The sequence below is a fragment of the Sitodiplosis mosellana genome, unplaced genomic scaffold (assembly GCF_009176505.1).
Source record: "Sitodiplosis mosellana isolate CC-2019 unplaced genomic scaffold, AAFC_SMos_1.0 Smas_scaffold_2, whole genome shotgun sequence".
Lineage (NCBI taxonomy): Eukaryota > Metazoa > Arthropoda > Insecta > Diptera > Cecidomyiidae > Sitodiplosis > Sitodiplosis mosellana.
The window spans coordinates 8,448,074-8,475,894 of NW_022595245.1; the positions used below are offsets into that span (position 1 = coordinate 8,448,074).

General features: G+C 36.3%; 1 protein-coding gene across 1 annotated transcript; it reads left to right on the forward strand.

Moving 5' to 3' along the window:
* Positions 1-439: 439 nt before the first annotated feature.
* LOC129564869 (transcription factor Sp9) lies at positions 440-27,736 on the forward strand. Its single transcript, XM_055439063.1, has 4 exons — positions 440-1,167; positions 23,920-24,158; positions 24,396-25,024; positions 25,378-27,736. The coding sequence occupies exons 1-4, from the start codon at positions 1,054-1,056 to the stop codon at positions 25,863-25,865; spliced, it is 1,470 nt and encodes a 489-aa protein (XP_055295038.1). The 5' UTR covers positions 440-1,053; the 3' UTR covers positions 25,866-27,736.
* Positions 27,737-27,821: the final 85 nt, after the last annotated feature.

A 27,821-nucleotide genomic window follows, 5' to 3' on the forward strand; every position in this document is an offset into this window, starting at 1 on the left:
GAAAAAGACAGAAAAAAAAACACTCCAAGTTGAACGAACACAGTTAAAAGATATGAAGAGAAAAAAAAAACACACACACAACATGCACACATTTTCATTGAATTTATTCACTCGCACGAGTTTGCTTCAGTATATTTACAGCAACCAGTCGCTTAAACACATACACACACAAACGAACACGAAACGAAGACCACGACAGCAAGAGAGCAAAAAAAAACTTACGCATGTACAGCAGTTTTTGTGTTGAATCTTTTTTTTTCTATTTTCGCTTCAAGTTTTTCGTGTTCTTCACTCATCGCCCCGAGAAAAGTGAGTGAGTGAGCAAGCGAGCGAGCGAACGAGTGTGTTGGTGTTTGTGTGCGTGCGTGTATCATTATAGATATTGTGCAAGATACTTTTTTATGCTCGGTTTTGAATCGCCGTAAACTTGCCCAAAGTTAGTGTGCAACTGGCTACGTGTGAGCTCGTATATACTGTACGAACGCTGTGTACTTTTCACGAATTTCGCTCAAAATCGAACGATTTTTTATCATAACATTTTTGGTTTCTGTTTTCTTTGAATGAAATTTTTTCCGATTTTCGATGTGATGTAATTCGCTTCAATTTCTCAATAGAAAAGTTACAAATTTAATCGAAAATAAAGGAAATATTTGTTTAATTTTTTTGGTTTCTCTAAACATTTTATTGCGTGCGTTGACGAAAAAAAACTTTATGAGTGAACGAAAGAAAGAAAGAAAAAGCGTTTTGAATTCATTTGCGTGTCACATTTGCAATTGCAAAAATGAACCATTTTTAAAATAACAAATATTCAGTTGTCTGTGCGTTTTATTTTTAATTCTCTGTCGATTATAATCGGTCCGTGAGGTGCAACGGATTTGAAAGAAGAGAGAGAGAGAAATAAAGAAAGAGGAGAATAAAAGAGGAAAATTAGTGGAAAAACACATAAACAGAAGCGCAACGTTAATTTCATAATACAATTTTTTTTAATTCAATTCAGTGAATTTGAAACATTTTCATCCGAAGCGCTGATATTATAACACGAACGTTACGAAAATGTTAACGGATATGACACCGACGGCAGGGCAATTTTATGGTTCACAAATACCGTCAATGGGAATGAACATTACGAATATTGCCAACCATATGCAAAAGCCGACTATGAGTAACGTGAGTTCAATACACATCACATTTTTATCTTATTTTTTGTTTAAAAGAAGAAAAAAAAACCATAAAAATTTATCAAAAGAAAGGAGAAGAGAAATGAAAACCACTAGAATGTAATCTATCTGTGAATTAGCTATGAAAACCGCGCGCTGAATGGTTTTAATTCCAAGAGAAAAAAAAACCCAAGAACAATCAAATCTGTTTACGAACAAACAAAAAAATAAAAACGAAACCTCAACCATCATAAAGTCAGTGAAATTTTGTTAGGCCATTGTGCAATCAAGATAAAATAACGGCAATTTTAGCAAAACGACAAATGAGTAGCGCCCGAAAGATCCAACCAAAACGAAACACAAAAAAATCATTCGTTTGCCAAACGAACAAAAAGGAAATACACGAAATCGGACCGGAATGTATTTTTATGATTTATTCCAATAACAACTCACACACATGATAAAAAGAGAGAGAGAGAGAGAGAGGGAAAAAAGATGAAAAATATATTAACAGCACCCAGAATTTCCAGGTAGAAAGTCAAGTAAATGGACCAAAAAGAAAGAAAAAAAGAAGCATATTTAGAATGAGAGCCGCCGACCAACTAACAAAAATTGCCGCTTTTAACTTCTTTTTATCTTGTATCGGCGCTCATTTCAAATGTTGAACAACGAGAGAGAGAGAGAGAGAGAGCAAAATAAAATAACTACAGTGATCCAAAGGAACACAGAAAAACAACACAACACAACCATACACAGAAAATTGCTAAACCAATTTTGTAACACTCCAATCTTACAGCCAATTTGTTTCATGTGTTGAAATCCCAAACCGAAAACAAGTGAGCCACAGAGAGAGAGATTTGAGAGCGATCGCAAGAAGAAAAGATGCCGAAGATAAGGATGGAGAAAAGGAGCAAACTAAATCGAATCTTTCCTAAATCAAAGTTGCGACATGTTTTCGTGTGAAGGATCATCCAGGTCTTCTTTCTTTTCCAGTCTAGACTAGCGCGTTTCGTATAATTTGAATTGTTCTCTCACTGTGTTTGTGTGGATTATTCGATAATTATGCATACGAAATGGGAAAATTTCGTTGTTGGTTTGCCACAAAACGAAACAAATCTGACCGAATAATTTATTCTCAATAATTGTTTTGTTTCCTGCGCCTCGTGATAGGTGCGTTTCAACAATGTGACTCACAACAGTTCCTGCTCCGTTTCACCAAGAAAAAAACTTTTTGTACGTGAATCGAAGTTTGAAAAAAAGACAGAAAAAAAATCGTATTCAAAAATCGACGTGATGTTTAGACTTGGCGCTCAACTTCATTGCCCATTTCCAAATTAAAACTTGATGAGCTCTCTCGCTTTGCTTTCCATAAGTTTTCTCATTTCGTTTTTTGATGATTTCGAATGGCGCTTCGCTCTTGTTGTTCTTTTTTTCATGTCCGTTATTGTTTTTAGTTTTGTATATTAGCGCGGCGTTTGTAGAAAAATTCAGACCTTAAAAAAAGCATCAAATCATTAATCATTAATAATTTACGGCAAAAAAAAAACACAAAACGCACAGAAAACTAACGTCAATATTCTTACAGCCAGTGTGTGTACACGAAACACTGAAATATGACTTAAGAGAGTACAAAATGTGTGTATCGTTCAACTTGTTGTTGGAAGCGTTAATCGTGTGCGGCTCTCTTTGGTGTTACATTTCAAAACTATGACCGCCGGGCTACGGCGACGACTGTCTGTCCAAGTCAGTTGCAATGGTAAAATGCCTTTTTGTTGCAATTCGCATCACATTTCGCAGACTTTCTCCGATTGATCTGGTTCCGAAGGACAGCGATCAATTCAAACACATAATTTAGACATTTTGAAATGAAACACGACACATGGAAAATGCCATTTCAAAATGGAAAGTTAATCTTTTGATTGAGATTGGTTTATCTTGACCATTGGATTATCTCCATTGATGAGTGTTGGAAGACACTTTATTGAACTGACTGTAACCATCTCCTTGGGATTTGTTTTGAAATCATTCACATCATAAAAATGTCAATGATACTGCATTAGTCCATCCATTTTACTAAAAATTCATTCATCGAATCATGAATAGAATCATGAATCATCAAAAAAAATCGTCCAAGAATCAGTAGCTCATCTAAGTCGAAATTAATTAATTCCGAACATTTATTTGTGTCTTGAGATCATTTATCTTGAGTCATCGTAAAATTTCTCAAACAATGTTGAAAAGAGTCCTTCCCATCATTGTACTCTACCGAAATATTGATAAATCTTTGGACAATGTTCGACAAATGCGCACATAATTAAGAGCCTTAACCTTGTTGAAGAATTCCAATCGAAAGTTCTTCTACACAAGAACTAAATTCATTTATCACTAAGCGACCATCATGAGAATGGAGTCATTTCGGTTATTCGAGAGCATAATTTGTGTGTCTGTTTTAATGAAGCATCAGTAAATAATTCCATGCTGTTTCAATGTTTTCATTTGAGCCTGATCGCCTCAAATTAAATCTGGAGACGCGTTGTGCTCGGTGAAATGTGATACACAAAGCAAGAGCTACCCCTTTTCAACACGCCAATGCAGTGTTCATCACGTCAACAAACGCACACTCGGAAAACCCACACATGTTTTGTGTTTGGCGCGATAATTATTTTAATTTGAAGTGTAAAATTACGCCGATAATCTTCTTTTTTGTCGTCGTCGTTGTCGCCATAAACAACAAATCATTAGAGAAACAGTAGACAATATGTGTTGCATTTCAACATGATCTCAAACGACGATTTTTTTTTTGGTGAGAATCGAAAATTGAAACGGTGCCACAAGCCGACATGACATCGTTTACCAAATTATTTCAAAAATTAAATTAAACCGATGTGCGTACGTCATCAAACCAATATCACTGTTCAACAGTCATAAATCTCTTTGAATGCGTGAGTGTGCGTCTGTTCACCAAAATGGGCTGTGTGGCGTGGCGTGCGGCACATACAGTGTTTTCAGCACACGACCACTGATTTTCTAACAGCCAGAACAATTGATGAAAAATTCCTAATGAATCTCTATGTCACAACGTCGTCATTTCGGCCGAAAGCAATTTATTTCGTCTTCATTATTTGTGGATACTTAAATCTTCATTAGAATAAATTGCTTGTCGTTAGAATGAACCGTTTTTATGGTCTTTGAAAAAAGTATCACAATTTTAATTTGCTTCCTTTTTGGAATCTGTTCGGCCATGGGTCGAAATATGCATAATGTGAAAGAAAAACCGGAATCGTTACCGTACGGTTTAAAAACGTTTTTGAGGTAGAGAAAATGGCGTCAATGAAAAAAAAGAACGGATTTTTATCCCTTGCCTACTATGCAATTTTGAAAAAAAAATGCGTTTCGAATCCCCTTTCTACAATTGCAGCCATATTTATTTCGGAATTCCGTTTTTATTTGTCGAATGTGCGCGTTGCGTTGCAAACAAAGGAAAAACATAATTTTGTCATTGGCGAGACAACTCCGCAAATAATTGATGATTCAAATTTCAGTTGTCGACGATGTGAAAGAGAGAGAGAGAGGAACGGCTTACACAAAAAACAAGAAGAATGTGCCATTGTCGATGATTATTATTGTAATTTTAACCTTCATCCGAAAACTATATGATTATGTTTTACCGTTTGCACCCGGGATATTCGGTGCTGTGGCATGGACGGCGAGCATCGCAGGCACAGCCTATTGGTATTCATGTCGAAACATTTATACAGATGGATTTTGTTGTGAACATACGACAAAGTGCATATTATAGTTTTTTTTTTGTATTGTTGATGAAAAATGATTATTATACTCGTGGTATGTTGCATCCAATATCTCTCTCACTCGCTGCTGAGATAAACTAGTTTCCTGTGGATGTATTCACATCTCTCTTTTTTCTACTGCGGCTGCTGCCGTTGTTCTCGATCGCACACGCTTTTTTTTCTTCTTTCTCTCTCTCTCTCTCTCTCTGCGATGTGCGCCGAACTTTTGATATAGTTTTTGGTGGTACGTACTGTGTATAAAGGGTGCGCTATGTAAACCTATATTGTTGAAATTGAACACACTGCATCCAGGTGGGAGAGGCGAAAAAAATGGCAATGGGAACTAACCAGGACCATTGCGAACAACAAAAAACAGCGCTCACCAAACGGATATCACGTTGATATGTGCGCTTAGTAGCAAAACATAATCCTGTTTCAAACACAACACACACACACACACACACACACATCAGAGGGAAAAAAAACTCAATCCTTCCTCCTTTCTGCCGATTGAAATCTCCGTTTTGAAATACAAATTATATGCCATCCTTCCTCTCTCTCCCAGCGCTCCCTTTTGTCATACCAAAATCACCAACGTAACTCCGTTTAATTGTAATTTGAGATCGCACCAAAGGAAACTACCTCACCGAAAAACAGCGAAAGCATTCTCCGTTTGTGTTTCGAATAAACAGCTCGGCAGGATTTTGATAGATGATGAATGCATTAACCGATCTTCCTTGGTGGAATATCGCCATTTTTCTTGATAGGCAATATAATTTCGTTTGCCAATGCGTCAATCGACCACGGCGATTCGACATTACTGCTTCGAATGCTCTTTCGTGTTGGGCTTCGCCGTTTTGACGTCGCGCTGTCAATGGGTGTACATTTCGTTGATTCAATCAAAGGCTGTTTAATTGAAAAGAGAACGCGAATGTCACGAGTCAAAAAACCGTTGGATGATTTGGTGTGTGCCGTGCGCCAAAGTCGAGCCAACCGTGAGCCATGCTGTGCTGTGCTGTGCTGTGTGTCACATACTCAGCTTGAACAAATCACTTGAATCGATTGTCATAACGAGGCGCGTCCATAAATATTTCATCAGCATGTTGTTCATGTCGTTTATTCGGTTGTCTCTGCATCGAATATTTCGATTGGAAAAATCGCTTTAGACCACTTTTCACTCTTGTATTCGTGTTTCGTTTCGGAAAAGTGTTTAAACTAAAACGCAATTTCTTGATATAAATTCGTGAGTCATGTATGACCATCGAAAGGCATCACACTAATTCGTGGAAATCAAAACCACCACCATTTGTTTAGTCATCAAAAACGGAAAATTTTCAAAATTAGATGATTGGAGCCCCATTTTATTTAATTACTCAATTAATGTCACCCAATAAAACCAAACACCAAAACCGATAGTAGCATATGTCGAACGAAGAAGGAAAGAGTTGATGAATCGACATGACAATCGACACAATTGATACGAAACACAAGAGAATTATTATAAATTTATTGAACAAGTTTCTCTTCATTTTCCAAACACTCCATCCAGACACCAAATAATAGATCAACCGAATGGTTTTGTTTTATTTTCTGCCTTTTTCGTACGTAATAAATCATAATTGCTTCGGCTTTTGTAGCCGTTTGGCTGTGACATTTCACATTCGATGCGGTGAGGCAGGAAACGGTTCATATTTTTAACCCTTCCCATAACCAACAAAATGAAGACGAACAACAACGAAAACTATTTTTAAAAAAACTTTGTTGTCATCCTTTTTCTAGTTGTTAAAGTTTTTCACATTATAATTGCCGCACATTTGTGGGAGCAGCATATGTAATAATTTTACTATACATATTTTTCTATGTGCCGCATGTTCGACAGATTTCAAGGTGCTTATTATCTCGAGAGTGCGAGAGAGACACACAGACAGAGAGAGAGAGAGAGAGATAGAAAGAGTGGATAGAGAAAACCAACAATGATACATCGAAGAAAAATAACCGACCATTCTTCTATGGATATCATTCCAAGCATATAAAAATCCATTGTCTCTTCAACTGTTTGTTTATTGTTTTTTTTTGTGTTTCGCTTTATTATTCACATTCCATCATTTTATCCTTCCAATTGATTTGAATAATTGGAGCAGGCATTGTGTTCAATGAAATACACCGGTTCCAAATTAAAATTGACATAAAATTTAATTAATCTTCTAATTACAATCAAGTTGAGTTTATTCGAGACATTGCGTCTATCATGTACGTAATACGTATTCTTTTTTATTCAAAACTAGTTGTTGCTACTGAATTTTTTATGGAATTTATTATTTAATTTCAATCAATTATCAGTGTGAAGTACTTCTGAACCAGCCACATAATTACGTTCGCATAGAACGCAAAGCGATGAATAGAAAATTCTTGAATTTTTTTTTTAATTCCCCTCGAAGAAGGAGAAAAAAGTGGAGAACAAATGAATATTTAATCAAATAGAAAACATTTGACTTTTCTTTGTGATACTGTGGCGATCCTAAGGTTCGAGTCATTTCTTGCATAAAATATGTTTCTTATCTAGAGAAAGAGAAAAAATATTGCCAAAACATCCCGCTGTTTGATGTTTTGCCTTAATTTGGCCTTTATTTGATTATTGTTTAATGATGTTCGAAACCGCAATAATTTGATTTGCGTCGATTTCGCATTGTTGACGGTGTCGGCAAGACAACACCCTCTTTTATTCACAAATAAAAAAAGAACGGAGAATAACACCGTTTCGATGGAATCATGAGGGTGTGCGGTGCATTGTACTGGCTGTTGAAGCTTATCATTCATGGTAATCCTCTTGTTATGCTGAAGTGTATTTTATTGCATACATAAGCAATGTGCTTGGGGGGCTTTTGAGTTTATTCAATCAACACTTTTCAGAACACGACCTAGATATTACACGCAGATTAAACGACAATTCAAATAGAATCGGGTTGAAAACATAACCATAGCCGTGTTGAAAAACCATAAAAATGTGCAAAGCCAAAATAGCAACAATTGAGACAATGTGTTGACGTTTCCAGACAAAATATGCTAATAATTTCATTCATAATGGCTGAAATTCTGACGAAACGAAGTGCATTCGACAGTGAAATGGCAAAAACCGTTGTTTGATCGGTTGCAATGAATTTTACCTAAGCATTCCGAATCTACACGCATCCAAATTAATTCATATTTTGAATGACACTAACTAAGACGTAACTGTGACGAGCGGTAACAACTAAAACGGTTTTAAACGGAATTGGTCTTTGTCGCCATTTCCAGAAAGTTATTTCATTCATTGTTCGTTCGCTTGCGGAGCTGGATCTTCTTCAAGCGCCGACATTTAAATTGAGCAAATTGATAATGATGAATTTCAAGAGAAATGCATTCAGCTCAACCTAATTGAATGTATCATAAGAGATGTAGATATATTTTGCGTGATTTTCCTTGCCAACAACGGAGAAATCAAAATTAACAGGAGCGATTTATCGTTTGATCGTCTCACACAGTACCCTAGCTCTCTACATCAACTCAAGCGCATTGCATTTGATTTTATTGCTAGATTTCTCGGCAAACATTCTTCTCTTGATATCGAGAACAACATTCGTTCTTCTTCGTTTTACGTTGAATTTTTTTTTCTTTCGTTCGCTCGTTCGTTCATTTGCTTGCCTGCACTCACTTGACACATGCGCTTTTCCTTTTCCAACCATGATTGTGAGATCGCTCTCCGAACACTTATTATTATTGGCCTAAACTTCTTTCATTCGCCACGAACCAAAAACACTTTATGCTCAAGTCCATGCAAACAACTATTGCACGCCTGCATTGTGTATATGCGACCGATTATCAACTGTGAAGCATGATATTCAAACTCGATCATGATTGTACGCTGTGCTGTGCTGAGCTGAGCTAAGGCATGCTTTATTTCACTCTCCTCGCTTGTAGAACATACCCCGGAGCTGACAATGTCAACATGGTTGCACTATTTTTTCCAAGAATGCAATCGACTGACATGCATATATGGTTCACTTGAAATTATTAGTTGAATTAGTGCAAATAATAAGTGTGCGTATACTCGCTTTTTTTAGATGATCCGATCGTCGGTGTTGCTACGCTAAACAACACATTCGCAGCGTTGATGAGGCAATGGAAGGTGATTTTTTTTTGCTCATTACAAAGCATTTTGTCTGTCGATGCTTCATTATTAAACTTGAACTTCTAGACTCAGCTTGAAATGTGAACAGCATTTGTGACGCGATTTTCTTAAATGGCGAGAAAAAAAACAGGACAAAAACAAAGAAAAAAACAAAAAAGAACAAACAAATTAAAAAAAAGAAGAAAAAACTGAAACTAAAAAAAAAAAAAAAAAATAAAAACATTTGAATAAACATTTCAATAAATTGAAAAACCAAATCTGCGTTAAATACCGTCCATTTATCATCGGAATATTCACATTACCTTTGATGCTACGGTTGAGCGATTGAAAAATATCGAATAATTCAAAAGTAAACATGTTTTCATCATCAAAGGCGCGCTAAATGTCTGAACATCTTCATCATTATCAGCCGTGAAATAGTTTCGATTCAGCATTTTCATCAGGCGAGCGCGAGAGAGAGAGAGAAGAATTTATGTTTAATTTGAATATCCGGTAGCTGTAAACGTGTTTTGTTGTGCACAATTTGTCCGCATTCATTTCACTTGCGGATAATTAATTACTTGTGGATGAAATCGTTTGAAAAATTTTTCACTACATATCTTGACATACATTTTCAGTCGGTTGCAACTGGGCGATAAAAAAGAAGCGAAACAATTCAATTTATGAATCGGGCGATATATCACTTGACATTCTGTTTGACTTTCATTTGATTCGGTGTGTTAATTCATTTGGTTGTTTCTGTCTTGCATTTTGCCGCTTCAACGGCTTCGAAGTGTATCTCGACTTATTTTACTTTCGACGGAGATTTGCTGAGACACGAAGCATTTTTCCTACAACAAAAAGGGAGAGAGAGGGAGAGAGAGAGAGGAATAAGAGAAGCCAATGTTCCAGCAACAGCATAAAAGCAATAAGTTGACTGCTTAAGACTAAAGAAAACCTGGTGTTGAAACCTGCTGTGCTGACGGCTTTAACGTAATAATGCTTTTTGTATGTGTGTGTGCTCGGCTTAATATTCTGTATTTCATCCCAAAAGGTATGAATATTTTCGTTGTTTTCATATTTGCATACGCGCCAATACCGATTTGTCGAGAGAAGAAAGAACGCGCACACCCGTGAGTGTATCATGATCATGTTTAGCAAGAGCAAAAACAAACAACATGCACGCATGGTGGTAAAGAGCCGGCCGTTTCAAGTCATATCGGTTTTGGCACACGAAGAGTGTGAGTGACTGCACACTGCACAGTATTCTGGGGTATCACTATATCAGAAAGCTGAGAGAGACTGAGCGAGATTCAGTTAGCGAATATATGTGTCGACATGTCACTTCCAATGCATTTTAATAAATTTATGGTGGCGATAAAGCAAATCGTTAGCATATTTTTTGTTGTTGTCTTCCTTCATCGTGTTTTAGTTTCTGTTTTTGATTCATACTACTTTGTCGGAACATGTGTCGCTTGGGCTGTGGTGCGTGCGCGCCTCATTTTTGCCAAATGAATTGTGGCTTATGCCATATGGTGATTTATTCATTGCGATGACAAAATTGCGGTGTGTATGTGTGCGCTTCTTTTTTTTTATTATGTACGCATAGAACACATTTTAAATGCTGAAATAAACACCTACCTCAAGCCACAAACATTTTCCGGTGATGTTAGACTGCTTTCGGCACGAGATAGACACACAGAAAAATTACTACTTTTTTTTTTATTGTAGTAGCAATAAAAGAGAAGTGTTTTGCAAATTTTCATATTTTAACATCATGTACAAGAAAGAGCTCGGTCGCGCGCTTCATAAACACTTCTTCATGAGGTCGTAACTACTTAGTTCAAACAAATAATAAATAACACATCATCATCGTTTATTTTAAGGTCATCATCTTGGTTTCTAGCTTACTTAAAGCTCACTCTAAATGCATACTTTTTAATTTGATGTCGAAAAAACAGAGAAATTATGATCACTGCGAGCAAACATAAAACGCCAACAAAATTCGGTACTTTTCATGTATGCCGCCGCTCGAGACCCCGAAATGAAAATGGATGAACACAATGAAAAAAAAAAACCAGAAGAGAACAACAAGCGAGAAAAAGAGATAGAAAAAAGGCATAATTATTTATTAATTTTTTTTGTTGTTCTTTCTCTCATTCATTTTTTTCCCTTTATTTTAAATAAAGATTAGATTTTTCTCAATTCCTTTTAATGGTTTTCTGTCTCAAACCGTTTTGTGCCTCCTAAGCAAGTGTGTGTGTGTGTGTGTGTGTGTACCAATAACTCATTTAAGTTCTTGTTTTGGCCTCTTGTTTCATATATTTATTTATACATATCGTTTTTTATTTCGTTTATTCGTTCGTTCGTCGTTCTTTTTTCGTACGATTTTAATGTAAATTCATGTTCTTTGATTTATGCCGACAGTCAAGCAAGTGCAAGCATATTTGGCGAATATGTAGCGTTAACAGCACTATGTGCATACTCATATATATCGTTTACGTAGAACTATTCAATTTTTGCCAATTGAGTTTACAAAGAGCTAGGCAAATTGGTTGACTGCAGTGTGCAATGATACACACACTGACTTTATACCGGCGATCCCAAAAGCAAGAAATTAACAGCAAATCGAAGTGTAAATATCTGCAGCTCATTTGGAATAACGTTCAACGTTTTTCATGACATAGTCTCATGTGATCGACAATAATAATTGCATATTACGCTGTTTCCGCTTGTTCTTGTTGCTCTGTGTGTGTGTGTGTGCATGTATTTGTGTTAAAACCGCAATATACACGATTCCTAGAAATGGGAATCAAGAGGCAAAATCGAACCACACGCTCTTCGCACGCATTTCTTTCGTCCAAAATGTTTGTTGTCGTAACTGTCATAAGCCGACGACGACGACGACGACGAAGACGACATGCAATTCCAAGTGAAATACAAAGAATTTCATTTTAATTTGAGCAGCTCGCGCACGTGAACCAGCCGTACGCTGATGCTAAATGAAGACATGAGCCAATAAAATCCATTCTATTGATGATGATGATGAGGATTACACGTAATAATGATGACGGTGAATTAAATCCAAATTACAATTTATTCCGATGACTACAACGATGACGACCACAGTACGTTGCCATCAAGCAAGGTGTGAAGAAATGTGATGCAAGCTTTTCTCTGTCCTCTCTTTTGAATCGCTTCTCTAAGATCAAACTTGAGCTATTTGTAACTGATAAACATTTTCCGCTGTGACTGTGCGCGCTGTGCTAGTTGAAACAAAACAGCCAAAGGTGAATTGTGCCCCGCGCTCGCGCGATTGAACCAATCAACGCATAGGCTCGATCATTTTGGCTTATTAAGTCATTGACTTTGGCCGATGTCGGGCTACATTTTAACACTCTAACACCAAATATCCCACTCGTAATTGCCAGTTCAAAAGAACATAATGTGTGTGGTTTCCCCCGGTTGATCATCGAAATATCATTCACACCAATAGGAGGAACCATTTTTTTCGCTACTTTTTTATCACGAGCCATGATCTCAATTTCCTTAGAAAGTTGCATCACTACAATTTTCTTCCATAACAAAGAAAAACACTTTATAATACATATACAGTTAAGACGAAATAAATTATGGTCAATTACAATATCTTAAGGTTGCATTCAAGGTTGTTAGATGAATGTGTCGGTAAAGTTGGTTGATGGTTTGAAAAAAGTGAAGAACGAAATGGAAACGAAAAAACAAAAAGCTGACGATCAAGCTTCGATATTTTCTATAAACAATTTCTTTGATTTGTGAAATTAAATAACAATCTGGTCTAGGTTTTGCCAGGAGTCGAACCAACAACCATCTGGCAGAGCAAAATCGAATGAAAGAAAAAACAACAATGTCAGAGACAGAATTCTTCATTCAGATGTTGACAAACGAAACGTTGAGGTGTAGGCAAAGCCTTCAAGCAATTGATATTGCTTTCCTGTTCTCTTTTTTTTCTCATTTTGATTCGAAACAGCAACAACAAAATACGAAACTGTTTGCATGTCAATTCACAGCATTTTATTTTTATTTCATCATATATTTATTGCATGTTGTGAGATCCTTAGCAGAACAGGTAATCCTTATCCTTGGCTCAGTTTCTTTCCGTGCCGGTCGTAAAAGTCATTATATCGCATAAATGCACACACACAAACACAACCGAACCGACTGATTGAACGAGACTCGACTCTCAATTTGAAGTCAATAGCTTTATTGGTGGTATCAAAATCATAATTATGATTTGCATCCCAGTACGAGTTAATCAGTGATATTCACTCGGCAATGCTGATCACAGCGCAGATTCTTTGTTTATAGATGTGCAACATTGTGTTTCAATTGAACGAAACACGACTCGAGGGTAGGATACAATGAAACAATTAAAGTCGACGTAGTTTTTTTTTTAATTTGGTGGAAAATAAGCCGCCGCCTTTGTCGTTATCTATTTCGATCAGTGTATTTGCTTCAGGTGTGATGTTGTTTGGGGCGAAACGGAAAAAATTAGACTCTAAAAATATATTCATCGGTATTTGCAGCAACAACAATCAGTTGCAATTTTGTTGTTTATCTGAATGCAATCACCGCATAAAAATTATTAGAAAAAAAAAACGGAGCACCGCAATTAGAGAGTATCCCATTGAACACATGCACAATACAAAATGGATTGATCTATTTGCTCGCATTTAGTCTGACTATTCAGCGAGAGAAAAACAACGATACTATTTTCAATTTCACAATGACATATGAAATAAGAAGCTTTTGAATATGAACAATAAAAAACCGTGTAATTTTTCTTTCACGTTTTTTTTTATTTCCAACCAATTGAAAAAGAAAAACCAACAACAACAATAAACGAGAGCCTTTTACTTAGGGAAGTAATTTTTTATTAACTAGCATAAGTGTTTATTTATTATTTTATATTCATAATTTGGTGGTTTGCAAGCTATCCATGTTGAACTGAAACAGTCAGACGTGAAACTTAAATGCATTGCGGTTTTCTTCTGTTTGCTCTTACTAATTCCCTTGTCCATTTTATGTGCGTCGTCGTTGTTGTTGTTGTTTTATGTTTTTTTTCTCTTTGGTTTTTCGTAAGTAGCTCTTATGTGTGTGTGTGTGTGTGTGTGTGTGAGTGCATTGCGGAGAATCTTGTTTTTAACATGTTCATTTACCAGTGTTTTGCGTATAATAATTTTGAACGCTGTTGTAAATGGGGCATTATGCGCTTTGATGATCCGGAACCCACACAACTGCTAAACGGCTATACACCACATTTAGATCGCAAATGCTGCTTAAATTGTCAAAAGCGACATTTTCGCTCGCCTCCACCTCCCGGTCCCCTCCCGCCGCTACTGCCACCACATGCTTGAAGGAAATCGTCGTCACGCTGACAAATGTGCAGCGGGAAATTTTTTCAATTTTATGCTCGGGATTTTGAGCGACATTTTTCCGTTGATCTTTTTCTTTCCGCCCGAGAGAAAATTCTATATATTTAATGATGACAACTTGTTTTTTCCACCATCGTTCGATCACATCAACGCACTTAGTAGCAAACGAGTGTAACATCAGATTCTGAAAATTGCCGTAAAATATTGAATACAACAATTATTTGGTGTGTGTGTGTGTGTGTGTGGATGGTGTGTTTGGCCAAGAGAGTGAGCATATGTCGTCTGGCTCGGTAGACGAAGGCTTTGTGTAACATCAATTTATAAGTAGGTCGTTTAATAACATTTTTCCATTCCGATCAAATGAAAATTTGAACCGAATACGTACTCTTTTTTTCCCTTTTATCCATCTCTCTGTTTCCATCGGCATGTGGAGAAATAATGTTCGATTTCAGACACAAAGGTCATTTCAGAAGCCAGACGAACATTGTGGTTTTAACCATGTTATTATTTAAACAAAAGAAACTTCTGTTCCACTACATTTTTTTACACTCCATCAACGGATACAAAGACGTGCAACGGAAGGGTTGAAACAAAAATGAAGTAGATTCACTTTTTTTCGTCCAAAATTGATATAGAACTATTTTTGTTCTGAGCTAAATTATGTTCTATATTCTCAATGCGACATCACAATTACTGTGTCGTTACGTCATAAATCCACCGAAATAATAAATAAGTGCGGCTAAGCGCAAAAAAAAAAACATTTTTTTGCCGAAAGCGATTTGAAAATTTAATGTGAATGAAAAAAAATGCGCTGGAATTAAAAAGTTTTGCATGAGTGTGAGGGGGATAGTAGACACAGTGTTTCAACTACTTCTAATGCTCATTTAAACCAATTTAACTATTAATTTTGGAAAAAACGTTAAACGAAGTAATGACTGTGAAATGTTTATACAATTTAGTTAGGCATGGCATGCGGTACGCTTTTTCAAATACATGTACTGTGTACGGAGCGCGCGAACTCTTCGAAACCGCCTGAACAGCGGTCGATCCACATCGAGAGTCGACACCGACTAAGCGCAATTAAATAAATTGTCTTCAAATTGCTTTTAAACAACCTCTGTAACTAATTTTTATCCTCTCTCACTCTCTGTCTTTGTTCCACCCATTTACCATGTTTAATACCTCTAAAAAGACAAAAAAAAAACACAGAACAATATTGATAAAACAAGATCGTTGTATATGAGCATGGAGTTCAGTAACAACCACTTAAACACAATCAATTATGCATTGGATATGTAAACATTTGATTGATTTAAGTGTTTAATAGTCAATAGTCTTCTTCTTTTTTTCTGCCTCGTCAGAGCTGATTCAAACTGCCACTTTGAACTATCTTCGCGCGACCCAACTCGTGAACCGTCGTTCAATTACCCTGAATGTGTTAAATCAACCAAAACACATTGGTGTTTGTATGTCCGTGCAAAAATCCTATTGTTTCAATTCGAACTGGTTTGTTTGGTAGCTCGTTATTTTGCATTTATTTGCCATAAAGAAAAACGAAGCAAATCGTAATTCAGTAGAACAGAAAAAGCGATTAAATGAATCTCTTCCAACATTCGAAATAAATTAAAACGCCGCACGTTGCTCGTGTGATACTTCTGGTTTACGGACGAATTGCGCACCGCGGTTTTTCATTTGTGATTTTTCTTCTCTCCTTTTGCTACCAGATTATTTAATTGCCTCGATCCGAAAACCATTAATTTTGAGAAAGAAGGAAAAAACACACACACAACACAGCCAAATCAAGAGGAGAAGAAAGAAGTCTAGACGATTTTACAATATTCAAGTAAATCCATTTATCGCATGCACAACCAACAACATCGGATTGGTTCCTTTAATTATTTTTTACTTCCAAAGAAAAATGTGCAACCAGAAAAATGCGCCCGATTCGGAATCACATCAATTTTTTCGTTTTCAGAATTGCATTTAATCATTTTCTTCTCTACACGTACGAAGAAAGGAGTCACTGGTTCTCAGCACTTTTTCATCTTTGTTGTTTTTTTTTTTATGACCGGCCACGACAAGAATATGAAGATTTCCAAATGGATGATCTCTTTTTAATTTAATCGCAAATGTGAATGTTTGTTATCTCATGCCACTGTTCTGCTTTTTTCGTCCGCTTCCTTTGCCAATTCGAATTTGTCTCATCCGCCATAAAATATGAATATCACAAACAGTAGTGGGATACGGACAAACAAATTGGTAGTGAGCATGCATATGAAATTAAAGGCTGCAAACGTGGCACATTGGGCCAAAGTATGTTATACAAACTCAACGCGCATTATAATTGGATTTTTGTGTAAATTTGTTAAATTCAGTCATCACAAATGATGATTGGGATGAGATTCAAATGTGAGAGATTTTCAAAGCGAATCAAAAAAAAAATTAATTTTTCATTGGAAAAAAAGATGGAAATGAAAGTTGGGATACAGAAAAAAATAAAAGAACAGGTGAAACAGTAGTCAATCATCAGGGTGGGCAATCGGATTTAATGTGTAAATATGCAGATTTGATGAAGCCCATCTGAATTCTTTTTCAATATCAGTATTTTCATAACTCCTTTTTTGAGTTGCTCTCTTTCCATATCACTTTCAACCGCTGAATCCATCCGATATCACCGAGACAAAAAAAAGAGTCGTGAGTTAACACGTTAACCATTTGGAAAAGACTTCGGCCCATTAAATTATGCCGTTCGGTTCGTTATAATAAACTGCATTGGATTACTTATGTTTTGATTTTGCAAACGAATCGCTACAAATAAAATGTATAAAAATAAGCGGGTAAAAGACACAATAACCGAACCAATACAGCAGAAGGAAATATTATGCAGAAGTTGGTTGGAAAAGATGGGTTTTATTTGTAGCTATTGGAATATATATATGCTTGCATTGCAAACACCTTAGCCACCACAAATACATTGGCCACATTTGAATGTTTTACGTCCGATCTCCGCAAACGCGCTCGCTCGCGCACCTTCGCTTATTCAAACCGAGCAGTAGAAGCGCACGCTGAAAATGTACGTATGTATCTCGGTGTGCTTGGCGAATAGAAGTGCACAGAATGTGCAATAATTATGGTTTTGAATCGCTGATTTAATTTTCAATGTTCACCAAACATATAATAGAAATCCATTTTAGAAAATATTTTCAATTGCTTGCGCAAAAATTGCTATGATATTCCTTCTATGTGTGTGTGCAGTTGCTCACAGTTGTTGTAAATATCGCGATGCCACGTTAAATATTTTCATTTTACCTCTTGCTTTGTTCTCTCCTTCATACACTACCTCTGGGTTTTTTTTTTCTCCTCTCTGCTGCGTTTTTATTTTTTTTATTGCCAACCAATTCAGCGCGGCCGATTCAGTTCGTTTTGCTTCTCTATTCGATGAGGATTTTTACCCATTTGGATATTTTTCTGACTTCTTACGTTTCTATTTAAGTATAATTTTGCAATTTAAAATCCAATCCACCTATGCTTTATGCCAAGTGCATTACGTATCGTATATATATACGGCCGCATTTGGTTGGATTGTTACTGATACCCAAGCAAATCGATTGCGATCAGATATTCAGTCGCGATGTTATTGGCTTCGCGAGACATTGCTTCAATAATCATTACGTCCAATCAACATTTTATTTTTCATTTTGTACTGTTATTAGGGATTTCTTGTTTTTTGTTACAGTTTTACCACATTTTAGTTCAGATAATTCACCTTCTTATATACGTATGTGTGTTGTGCCTTTTTTTTGTGTGCGCGCGCCCTGTATTCTTGTTTTCTGTTAAGCGCGAACGCGCGCGCGCTTTAACCCATGCCATCAACGAGAGTGGCGCGTATGTGTGGTGTTACGATACGAGTCGATAATTTAGTAGGATCACAACCCAGCAACTCGAATTCGATGTGCATAAAAACTTAAGTAGCGCATTTAATAAAACGGTACTATAAAAGAATTCTCGCTCAATGCAGCCAGCACCGAGCAGCGTTTTAATTTGCAGAAGTTGCGGATCAAAATGGCTGGCGAAAATTGTAAATCGCTGATAAAGTGGATATTAAAGCCACCGATTATCGTAATGTCAGTTTGGATTTTGCACGATGGATTTGCGAGTGCACAGCAAACACACACAAAAAAAGAAGAGCAATTTTTATTCAAAATAGGAAAAGTAGAAAATTAAATATTTGAAACAACAATTATCACAAAGTGCTGGCCTTTTGGATCACCTAGCTACTGACTTCTGCTCTCTATCTATCAATTTCAATCTCTTTATTCTTCTTTCCATTACATTCACTCCGTTTTCTTTTGGCAAATAGATCCACCGTATCCGAAACCGTACACTTCCTCCAATTCGAATACGGGAGCGCTGTACAACGTCGTTAGATTTGATGACGAGCACCATTTCAAGTACAACACATCAATCTGTACATACAAAAGTACAAGAGAAAAAAAACATACACATCAAGTGAAATAGCATTGCGCCGGCCTGTTCGAAACAGCATACGAACCACTCGACTGCTACCAATCGCCTGCTTACTGTATATATTTTACATGAAATGTTATTTTTCATAAAACACGCCCACAGTACGCATTCTGGCACGTAATACGCCAACAACAGGTTACGCATGACGTGTAAATAAAGCTAAGCCAGTCTCTATTCACCATACAATCACACTCATTCGGTGAGTGTGTCTATGTCTATTGCGGTGCGATTGTTGCGATACGCACTTTTTACCCATCAATGGAAATCACTTGAATGAAAACTACATATGATTGAATTTAGCATTCATCTCTTTAGCTAGCTTTCGACATGTGTCGTCTAATAGACCCAGAAACATTTTAGAATACTCATTTCCGTTTCAAATTCTCGTTTTTATTTTATTGATCCCATTCCAAATGGATTCAAAATTGCGAACGTCATAAATTATTTGAATATTAAATCGAATTAAATATTAATTTCTCCTCCTTCGAATGCCATTTCATTGAATATTTCATGGCAGCAACTACGACTTTTTTTCTAAGTGCTCACATTTTTTTCGGTGACGTTTATTGAATTGAAGAAAAAAACAAGTTTTCCACTTAAAAAAGTGTCCTGCCGAGAAAATTACAATACAAAACTTGAGAGGTGTGTGTGTGTTTTCTGTAGAATTGAAACGGCCCAAATGAAAAGTGCAATTCCGAAGAAGAAAAGCAGCGCACACGAAAATAGCATCGACGAGAGAAAAAAATGTTATAAACAGTCATAATGTTAACAGGAATTGAGAGCATTTCATAACAAACGGAATAGAAAGAGCCAGAGCCAGAGATTATTCTTCGGAAAGTTAATAGTATTTGCCGATATTCACAAGACTAATCATCGACTAATTCGGGATAATGTCAGCTTATCGAGTGTAATAATGGATAAGGTGATTTCGAGCATGATTTAGCACAGTGTGAGGCTTTTCTTCCTCTTTTCCTCTCTCTCTCTCTCTCTCTACGTCATCGGGATTAGTGCTATTAGTTCTTTTTTTCCTTTCGCCTGGACAAAATCTCCGTTGTTCACATTTCTTGTTGTCGTCGTTGTCCTAGAATTTGCTCCTCACCATTTTTCGCAACGTCTATTGAATTTTGTTTGATTTTAGGCCAAACAAAACAAAACATTCGAAAAGCTGGGCGCTTAAATTCAATGAATATTCAACTCAAAAGTATATGGTTTGCTCAATTTTTCATTTCATTCCATTTTCCATTCCTTTGCATTAAATCGATTTGCAACGCTTACGTGCAACGAAACATAAACAAAAAATGCGGAGCACACACACACACACACACAGCGAGGAGGAATGTCGAATGTCCATTGAAATGCACAATGGATTTGAGTGTGCCAAATTCGTTCGATTCATTGTGTTGTTCTTTTTGTTGTTTGTCATTTGTTGTGGCAAAGGAACGAAGAGAGAGAGAGAGAGAGAGAAAGAGAGAGGAAAAAAAATTGTCAGTGTGAAGTAGGTGCTTATGTCATTTTGGATTATTAATTTATTCCGTTTTGAAGTAGGTTTCAAGAGATGTGTACCAACAAATCCATGTTTTTTTCGGCTTATTACAGCTCTCTTCACTTTGCTCCTCTTTTTTTTCACGCGAAAAATCAACACAATGAATGTTGTGTTTTTGGACCGAATTTTTTTTTTCGTTCGAACAACAAAATGCTCAATACCCAAAGAGTTAACAAATGTTCAACATCGAAAAGGCCGATTACGAGGAGCAAAACATGAATGAGCCCATTTTTTACTCCAGTTTCATGAAAAATGAGCATATTTTGTCAATTTGCTTTGTTCAACATTCATTTCCCAAACGGAATCCAAGATTAACATCGTGCATGTTTGGGGAAAAAGGCATTTTGGTTGGTTACCCGTTCACCGTCGGCATTTAATTACAGATTTCTTGACACTGAATAAAATTTATTGATCAATTTTTCGATGGAAAAAGCAAAATCGATTCAGTTATTATTTATTCAAACCGGAAACAAAGCGAATATATTAGATTAAAGGATCGAAAAAAGGTTCGTCTGTATTTAAAATGTTCGATTTTATCGTTTATATTCGGCAGCTTTTCTCTCGATTGTTTTTTCGCTCAAAATTACTAATTCTAGAAACGATAATTTTATAATCGTGTGTTTTTTCTTTAAATCCAAATGTTCCCGTTTAATCCAATAAATCATGTTTTATAATAGACCGTTGAAGTAGAAGTGGTCAGGGGCTACGTACAAATTGATTAACCTCTTGCCGTATATGTATACTCGGACTTGGAAACGGATGAACGAGAGTAGAACAAAAAATACATTCAATTTTTATTGTTGTCTTTTCCGTTCTAAGCAGCTGCGGCGCGCGCACACACAGCTCATGTTCACAAAATCGACAACACAACAAAAAAGCGAATGGGCATTATTATTGATGAATTGTTAACTAAAGTCAAAATTGTAGGTCAAAAAGCATATATATATATACATTTCAGTTGTTATTCTGTAATGAAACGCGAGAATCAATTGAAATCGACATGCACAATTCCAATTGCATCTCGACTTTGACTCAACACATACGCGCTCGTGCACATACATACCCAACAAACACTCGAACTGGAGGCGAAAAAGCACGAAAGAGCAATATGTGCGAAACGTGAAATTTGTTCGATGTGGAAATGAGCGAGGGAGAGAGAAAGAGAGAGAGAGAAACGATTATTATGGGCGAAAAATAAAAGCGAGCACCTTAACTTGAAACAGCTTACTTGTTAATGCCGTACGCAAATAATACATAATTCGATTCGCGATGCAAATTGTCATAATTGTAATAAATATGCAGGTCCCGAGCATTTCGATATTAACGCGAGCTGCAGCAGTAACAACAACAGGCTTGAAATGCCATTTTTGGTTTGCCACATTATTTTCATTCGCCAAAGACGATGTCGAACGAGAAGCAAAATGGCTTCGACATTTAGGCGTTTGCATTTGGCATAGCGGTGGAGAGAATCAAGTCACTGAACAGCAGTGCCGCTCAAATCGGTGTACAATGTGAACGTAGCAGCGTCGTCGGTTAAATTGATCAAAAAGCCAAATGCTTTTCGATCGACATTATGATTATGATTATTTCATGAGCAACACACACACACACTCACAAAACCAGCACTTTTTATCCTCGTGTTGCTCTCATTTGGTCGTTGAGGTTTGTCATTGGCTCTCAGCAAGTCGTTGCAAATTGGCAAAACAATGTCGTTGCTTTTTGTTCTTCTTTTGGATTCTCAATGAAATTAGTTAAGGGCATTTTATAGCATTTCTTCCGAAAACTTGCTCCAAGAGCTGAAAAGAGAAGCAGAAATGAACAAAAACATAATGGTGGAAGCGTCACTTTGTGATCGGTCAAAAGCAAGCAACTGGCTTTTTGCCAACATTCCGAATGTGGATAATATTGATTTCTTAAAGTTCAAAAGCAACATAATTTTTCTTGATTGTTTTATAATTTATGCAAATGTGCGTTTATTAAATATTTTCGCAACGACAATGATGACGACACATTGTCGTTATTTTCACTACTTGCTGCTAACTACAGTGCAGTTCACAAAAAATGACGCTGCCTCAATTAATAATTTACCTTCAATAAAATCAATCTGCGCTTTGTGAACATTCTGCAAGCGCATTGACCATCATCGCTGCACAGCAAAGACAGAGAGCGAGAGAGAGAGAGAGAGATGGAGCCCAAGTGCACCGAATCAAAAGAATTGTTGCATTCTAACGGATAATTTGCTCCAAACTAAACTCGTCACTCATTAAAAATTAACTATATAGAGAACAGAAGAGTCGTCGCCTTTCTGTCCTGCTACCAAGCGAAAAAACCGCTTTTTCTCTTCTTTTTTGCTACGGTTTTTCTGTTCGAATTGTATTTCATTTTCATCATCATCATATCGACACACGCGTTTTTCCCATTTCTTTTTGTTGTTTTTCCCCGACTGTGTGTGTGTGTGTGTGTGCGTGTGTGTGTATATAGAAAATGTAATGAACGCACAAAACATGAAAATTGTTGTTTTATGTAAAAATATTTCGTTTCGAATATCATTCGATTCAATTATTTGAGTTTTTATTTGCTCGCTCTGCTCTGTTGGCGTTATACCTCATTTTCTGTTTCGTAATTTTTATTTAGTTGGTTTTTTTGCCCTTCGCTTTTAATTACAAAGATATGATTCGAATAGAATGAAAAGAAATAGATATGAATGTGTAGCAAGTGATACAAGCGAAGAAGTACATTAGCTTGGCTTTTTCATTCACAGAAGAAACAAACATGCCAAAACATTTTAAGTCAGAGTTGTGTCTATTATGATCGAGAGCTAAAGAGGTATTCGTGAAACTGGCGAATGAGAAAGCTGAGTTGGCATTTGGCTCGCACACACTCCGAATAAACACGTAAACAAATTAAACAAAATGAATTCTCGCATTGCAGAGAAAAGAAGAAGCGAGAAAAAACAACCAAATGAAAATACTCTCTTGTGTATACAGTTTCATTTCATTTCGCATTTTGTGCGTTCTCGCCAACGAAAAAAAAACAAACGAAACAAATAAACTGAATAAGAAAAACAAATGTGAGAGCCGTGGGATAAATTGTTTTTAATTTACAATTTTTTGTTTTCATTTCATATTCCGTATCATAGACACACCGATTGGTGTGGTTCAATTGTGATTTTCTGGTGAAAAAAAAATATAAGAAAAAAAAAACGCGCAACGAATAGAGTTGCCAATGAAATCATTACGTTCGCATTTTTCATTATTGTTGCTAGACTCAAGTAAATATGCGATGAAACAAATGAAAGTTTAATGTTAATAATTGGTCGTTTTTTTCTTCATTTGAATTCCAGGATCATTCAAACATACGCGGTACACCGTTGGCAATGCTGGCTGCTCAATGCAATAAATTATCGAACAAATCACCACCCCCATTGGCTGATGCAGCGATTGGCAAAGGATTCCATCCTTGGAAAAAGAGTCCAGCCTCTCCAACAATGGGACAACATTCGCCAACGTTAAACAATGTTAATTCAATCGATTCACAACGAAACCTATCCACGACCGGAACAATGGGAAATATTACACCCAGGTAAGAATAAATGCATAGAAGAAATAACAACAACAGCAAAGGCAACCTAAACTTTAACAGAAAACGATCTCGCAGATCAAATCTTTTGATTGGAATTAAGAATATCTTTAATGAAAACAATCTAAAGACTAAAGATCGGAGTGCAGAGGCGAAACTGTAATTAACATTTGAATTTTTTTTCTCTCTCTCTCTCTCTCGTTCTATTCTATTTTTTTTTCTCGTGCGTGAATCGAATAGTCGTCCGGTTGTATCGTCTTGTTCGATGACCAATGCACAGTATGGAAATGACATGTATTTTACCGGCACACCAACGGCAACCATTGCAGAGCCGCACATGCATCAAGGGCTGTTGGGAAAGGTGGATAATTCATCAATTGGTTCAGTTTATTCACGGCATCCTGCCTACGATTGGCCATTCAATGCGGCCGCCGTATCGGCCACACACAAAACGGAATCGGTAAATTCGGGCTGGTGGGATATGCACAGTACGGCCGGTAGTTGGTTAGACATGAACAATGCAGCAGCGGCTGGTATGCATGCAACAATGGCAAACTATGCAACTGGCACCGAATATTCATCGTTCCCACATTCGTTGTCCAATACAGCGCATTTGCTTAGCTCTGGTCAGCATTTACTTCAAGATACCTACAAAATTTTACCATCACAATCAGTCGGTGGCTTCACATTGCCACACACGGCAAACACAGCACCACCAACGCCGCAAGCCCCATCGCCACGATCTCAGCGCCGATATTCCGGACGCGCCACATGCGACTGTCCAAATTGTCAAGAGGCTGAACGTCTTGGACCCGCCGGATTGCATTTACGCAAGCGAAACATTCATTCGTGTCATATACCTGGATGTGGTGAGTTAATGCACATTTTTCTCTCTCAATTTTTCACATTGGTTTTTAGAAGAAATCATGAATTTTCCATATAACGACTCTTGACTCTTGATAAATAAGTAAAAAATAGTAGACAAAATCGGTTTCATACAGCATTTTGGAGTTGGAAAAATTCAATATTGACTATTCTTATGACATTTATTAGGCATTTTATCCAAAATAGCTACAAAAATTATGATTTAAGCCTCATATGGAACGCAATGCGAAGCAATCGTTCATAACATAAATAAAACAAATGAACAGTGAATACACCGTGCCGCAGATAACACAGATTTGATCCATAACACACTCTCTATTTTTGTCTCCCTCCATAGGTAAGGTGTACGGTAAGACGAGCCATTTAAAAGCGCATTTAAGATGGCACACCGGTGAACGGCCATTCGTTTGCAATTGGTTATTTTGTGGCAAACGATTCACCCGTTCCGATGAGCTGCAACGGCATTTGCGAACACACACCGGTGAAAAGCGATTCGCCTGTCCCGTGTGTAACAAACGCTTTATGCGTAGTGATCATTTGGCGAAACATGTGAAAACCCACAGCGCAAATGGCACATCGAAGAAAGGCTCATCGGAATCGTGCAGCGATTCCGAAGAGGTGAATCACAACGATAACAGTGCACATGGCCAACAACAGGCTCATTTAGATCATCAACAAGCCCAACAAAATCAATCACACCCACAGCATATGCAACAGCAACAGCAACAGCACCAACAGCATTTGACAATGCATCATCAAATGCATCATACATCGAATCCACTAGACAATTCCGATCAGCTTGATATCAAACCGGGTCTCGTCTGAGATTTTGATAATGCTAACGATCTTCTCTATTTGCTTAGCTGATGCAATTAAACGAACACATTGTTGTTTCGTTTGAGAAATGGAGGAAGAAAAAAAAACACAACTTACACACTTTGTTTACAAAAAAATGAATGGAAAGAAAAACGAAGACTAGTTTTCCCTTAAAGATAATGTTTTTTTTTCTTTAATCTGCACATAGAATGCGCTTGCATGGAACCTACCGTAAACTGTACGATTTAGCTATTATTACAGAAAAAAAACACACACATGGAAATGAAGAAAACAAGAGTGAAGAAACGAATGAAGAAATATTAAACTAAAACAAAAGATGAAAAAATAAGAAGTCTCTAACTAGTGTATGTTAATATTTACATTTAAAATTTATTATTTAGGTACTTCATACAATTTAATCTGAAATTATTATTATATATGAAAAGAAAAACAAAAAAAATTACAACTTATCTAGTGATGGAATGCATCGCAAATGATTATTATAACACACACACACACACACACACAGTTCATATTAGAAGAGAAACGAGTAAAAACAAAATCGTTCATGGTGTTGTAAATTGGATACAAGTACCAAAATTTATTCGCTTGAATAACAAAATAATTCACACAAAATAACAAAAGTTCTAATGACAAAAAAAAATTAACAATCGTATAGATGTTGTGTGAAGGTCACTTCAACCGTTTATTCATCATTTCGATCTATACCATAGCCATTTTTCTTGTCGAAGGATTGACAGAAAAATGGAAAATATCTCTAAAAAGTACAAACGAGAACTGGAATCTTTCTCTATGTCTCAATATTATTTGACAAGTCGATTTATTTATCTAAAAAGTTAAACGTCGTTTTTTTCTCTCTCTCCTATTTTTCCCTGCTGCTTAAGACATTTCAACGTGATTTATTTGAAATTCAACGTGATTTGTTCCTATTGACTGGATGACAGATCAGTTTTTTTTTCTGGATGACAGATCCCAACGTATCGAGTGAATAGCACGATTTTGGCAAAAGAATAAACAAAATATCATTTCATAATCAAAATTTGCTAGAAGTTTAAAACAATGTGCATGACTTGACAAAAATGACGCTATGTCATTTAAGTGGTAGTAAGTGATTAAAAAATTGTTTAGATCAAGCATTTCATTTGTTCGTTCTTTTTTTTGTCAACAAGGAAGTAAAAATAAATACCAATTTGGAGTATGTAATTATTGCGAGAAAAAAAATTCAACATGATTTTCCTCTCTATTGCTCTATAGAACAGGCTTTGTATGATAATAATATTCGGCTTTGTAGCTTCATTGAAAATAAAGAGAAAAAAAAATTTACGCTGAAACAAAAAATACCAAAAATAACCTATTCATCATACTAAACCTATTTAAATTCTATGTCAATTGGATAAACAGAACAGAATAGAATGAAAAAAAGCAGATCGGCCTTTCGAAGTGAAACTCAATTTGATTCGGTGTATTTGAAAAGTAATTTGATTGTGAAAGACCAGGAAAAACAAACGATTGGCGAACCAGAAAACAACCAGCAGGCACTAAGTGGGTGTTTAATTAGATTTATTTTACAAACAAAAACTCTCTAAAATTTAACACAAAAATACAAAATTTCTTCAATTTTAACCTCACTTTTTCGGCAAAAACAAAATAAAGCATCACGACAAAAACAAAACAAGTATTGAGCATTAAAAGCTGCAGAACATTTAAGAAAAAAAAAACATTTATAACTATGACATTTATAAAGTATTCTAGTAAATTTATGCAAAAATCAAATCCAAAACCTAAATGATTGTTATTGCGGATCGGATGAAAAAAAAACACAAATAAAGAAATATTTTAGTTGTAAACGTTGTGCTGAAATTGAATCAAACGCCTTTTTTTTAAATTCTGAACGCTTTTTGTCTTGACTCGACTCGACTCGCATCGGCACACAAACAAATTTTC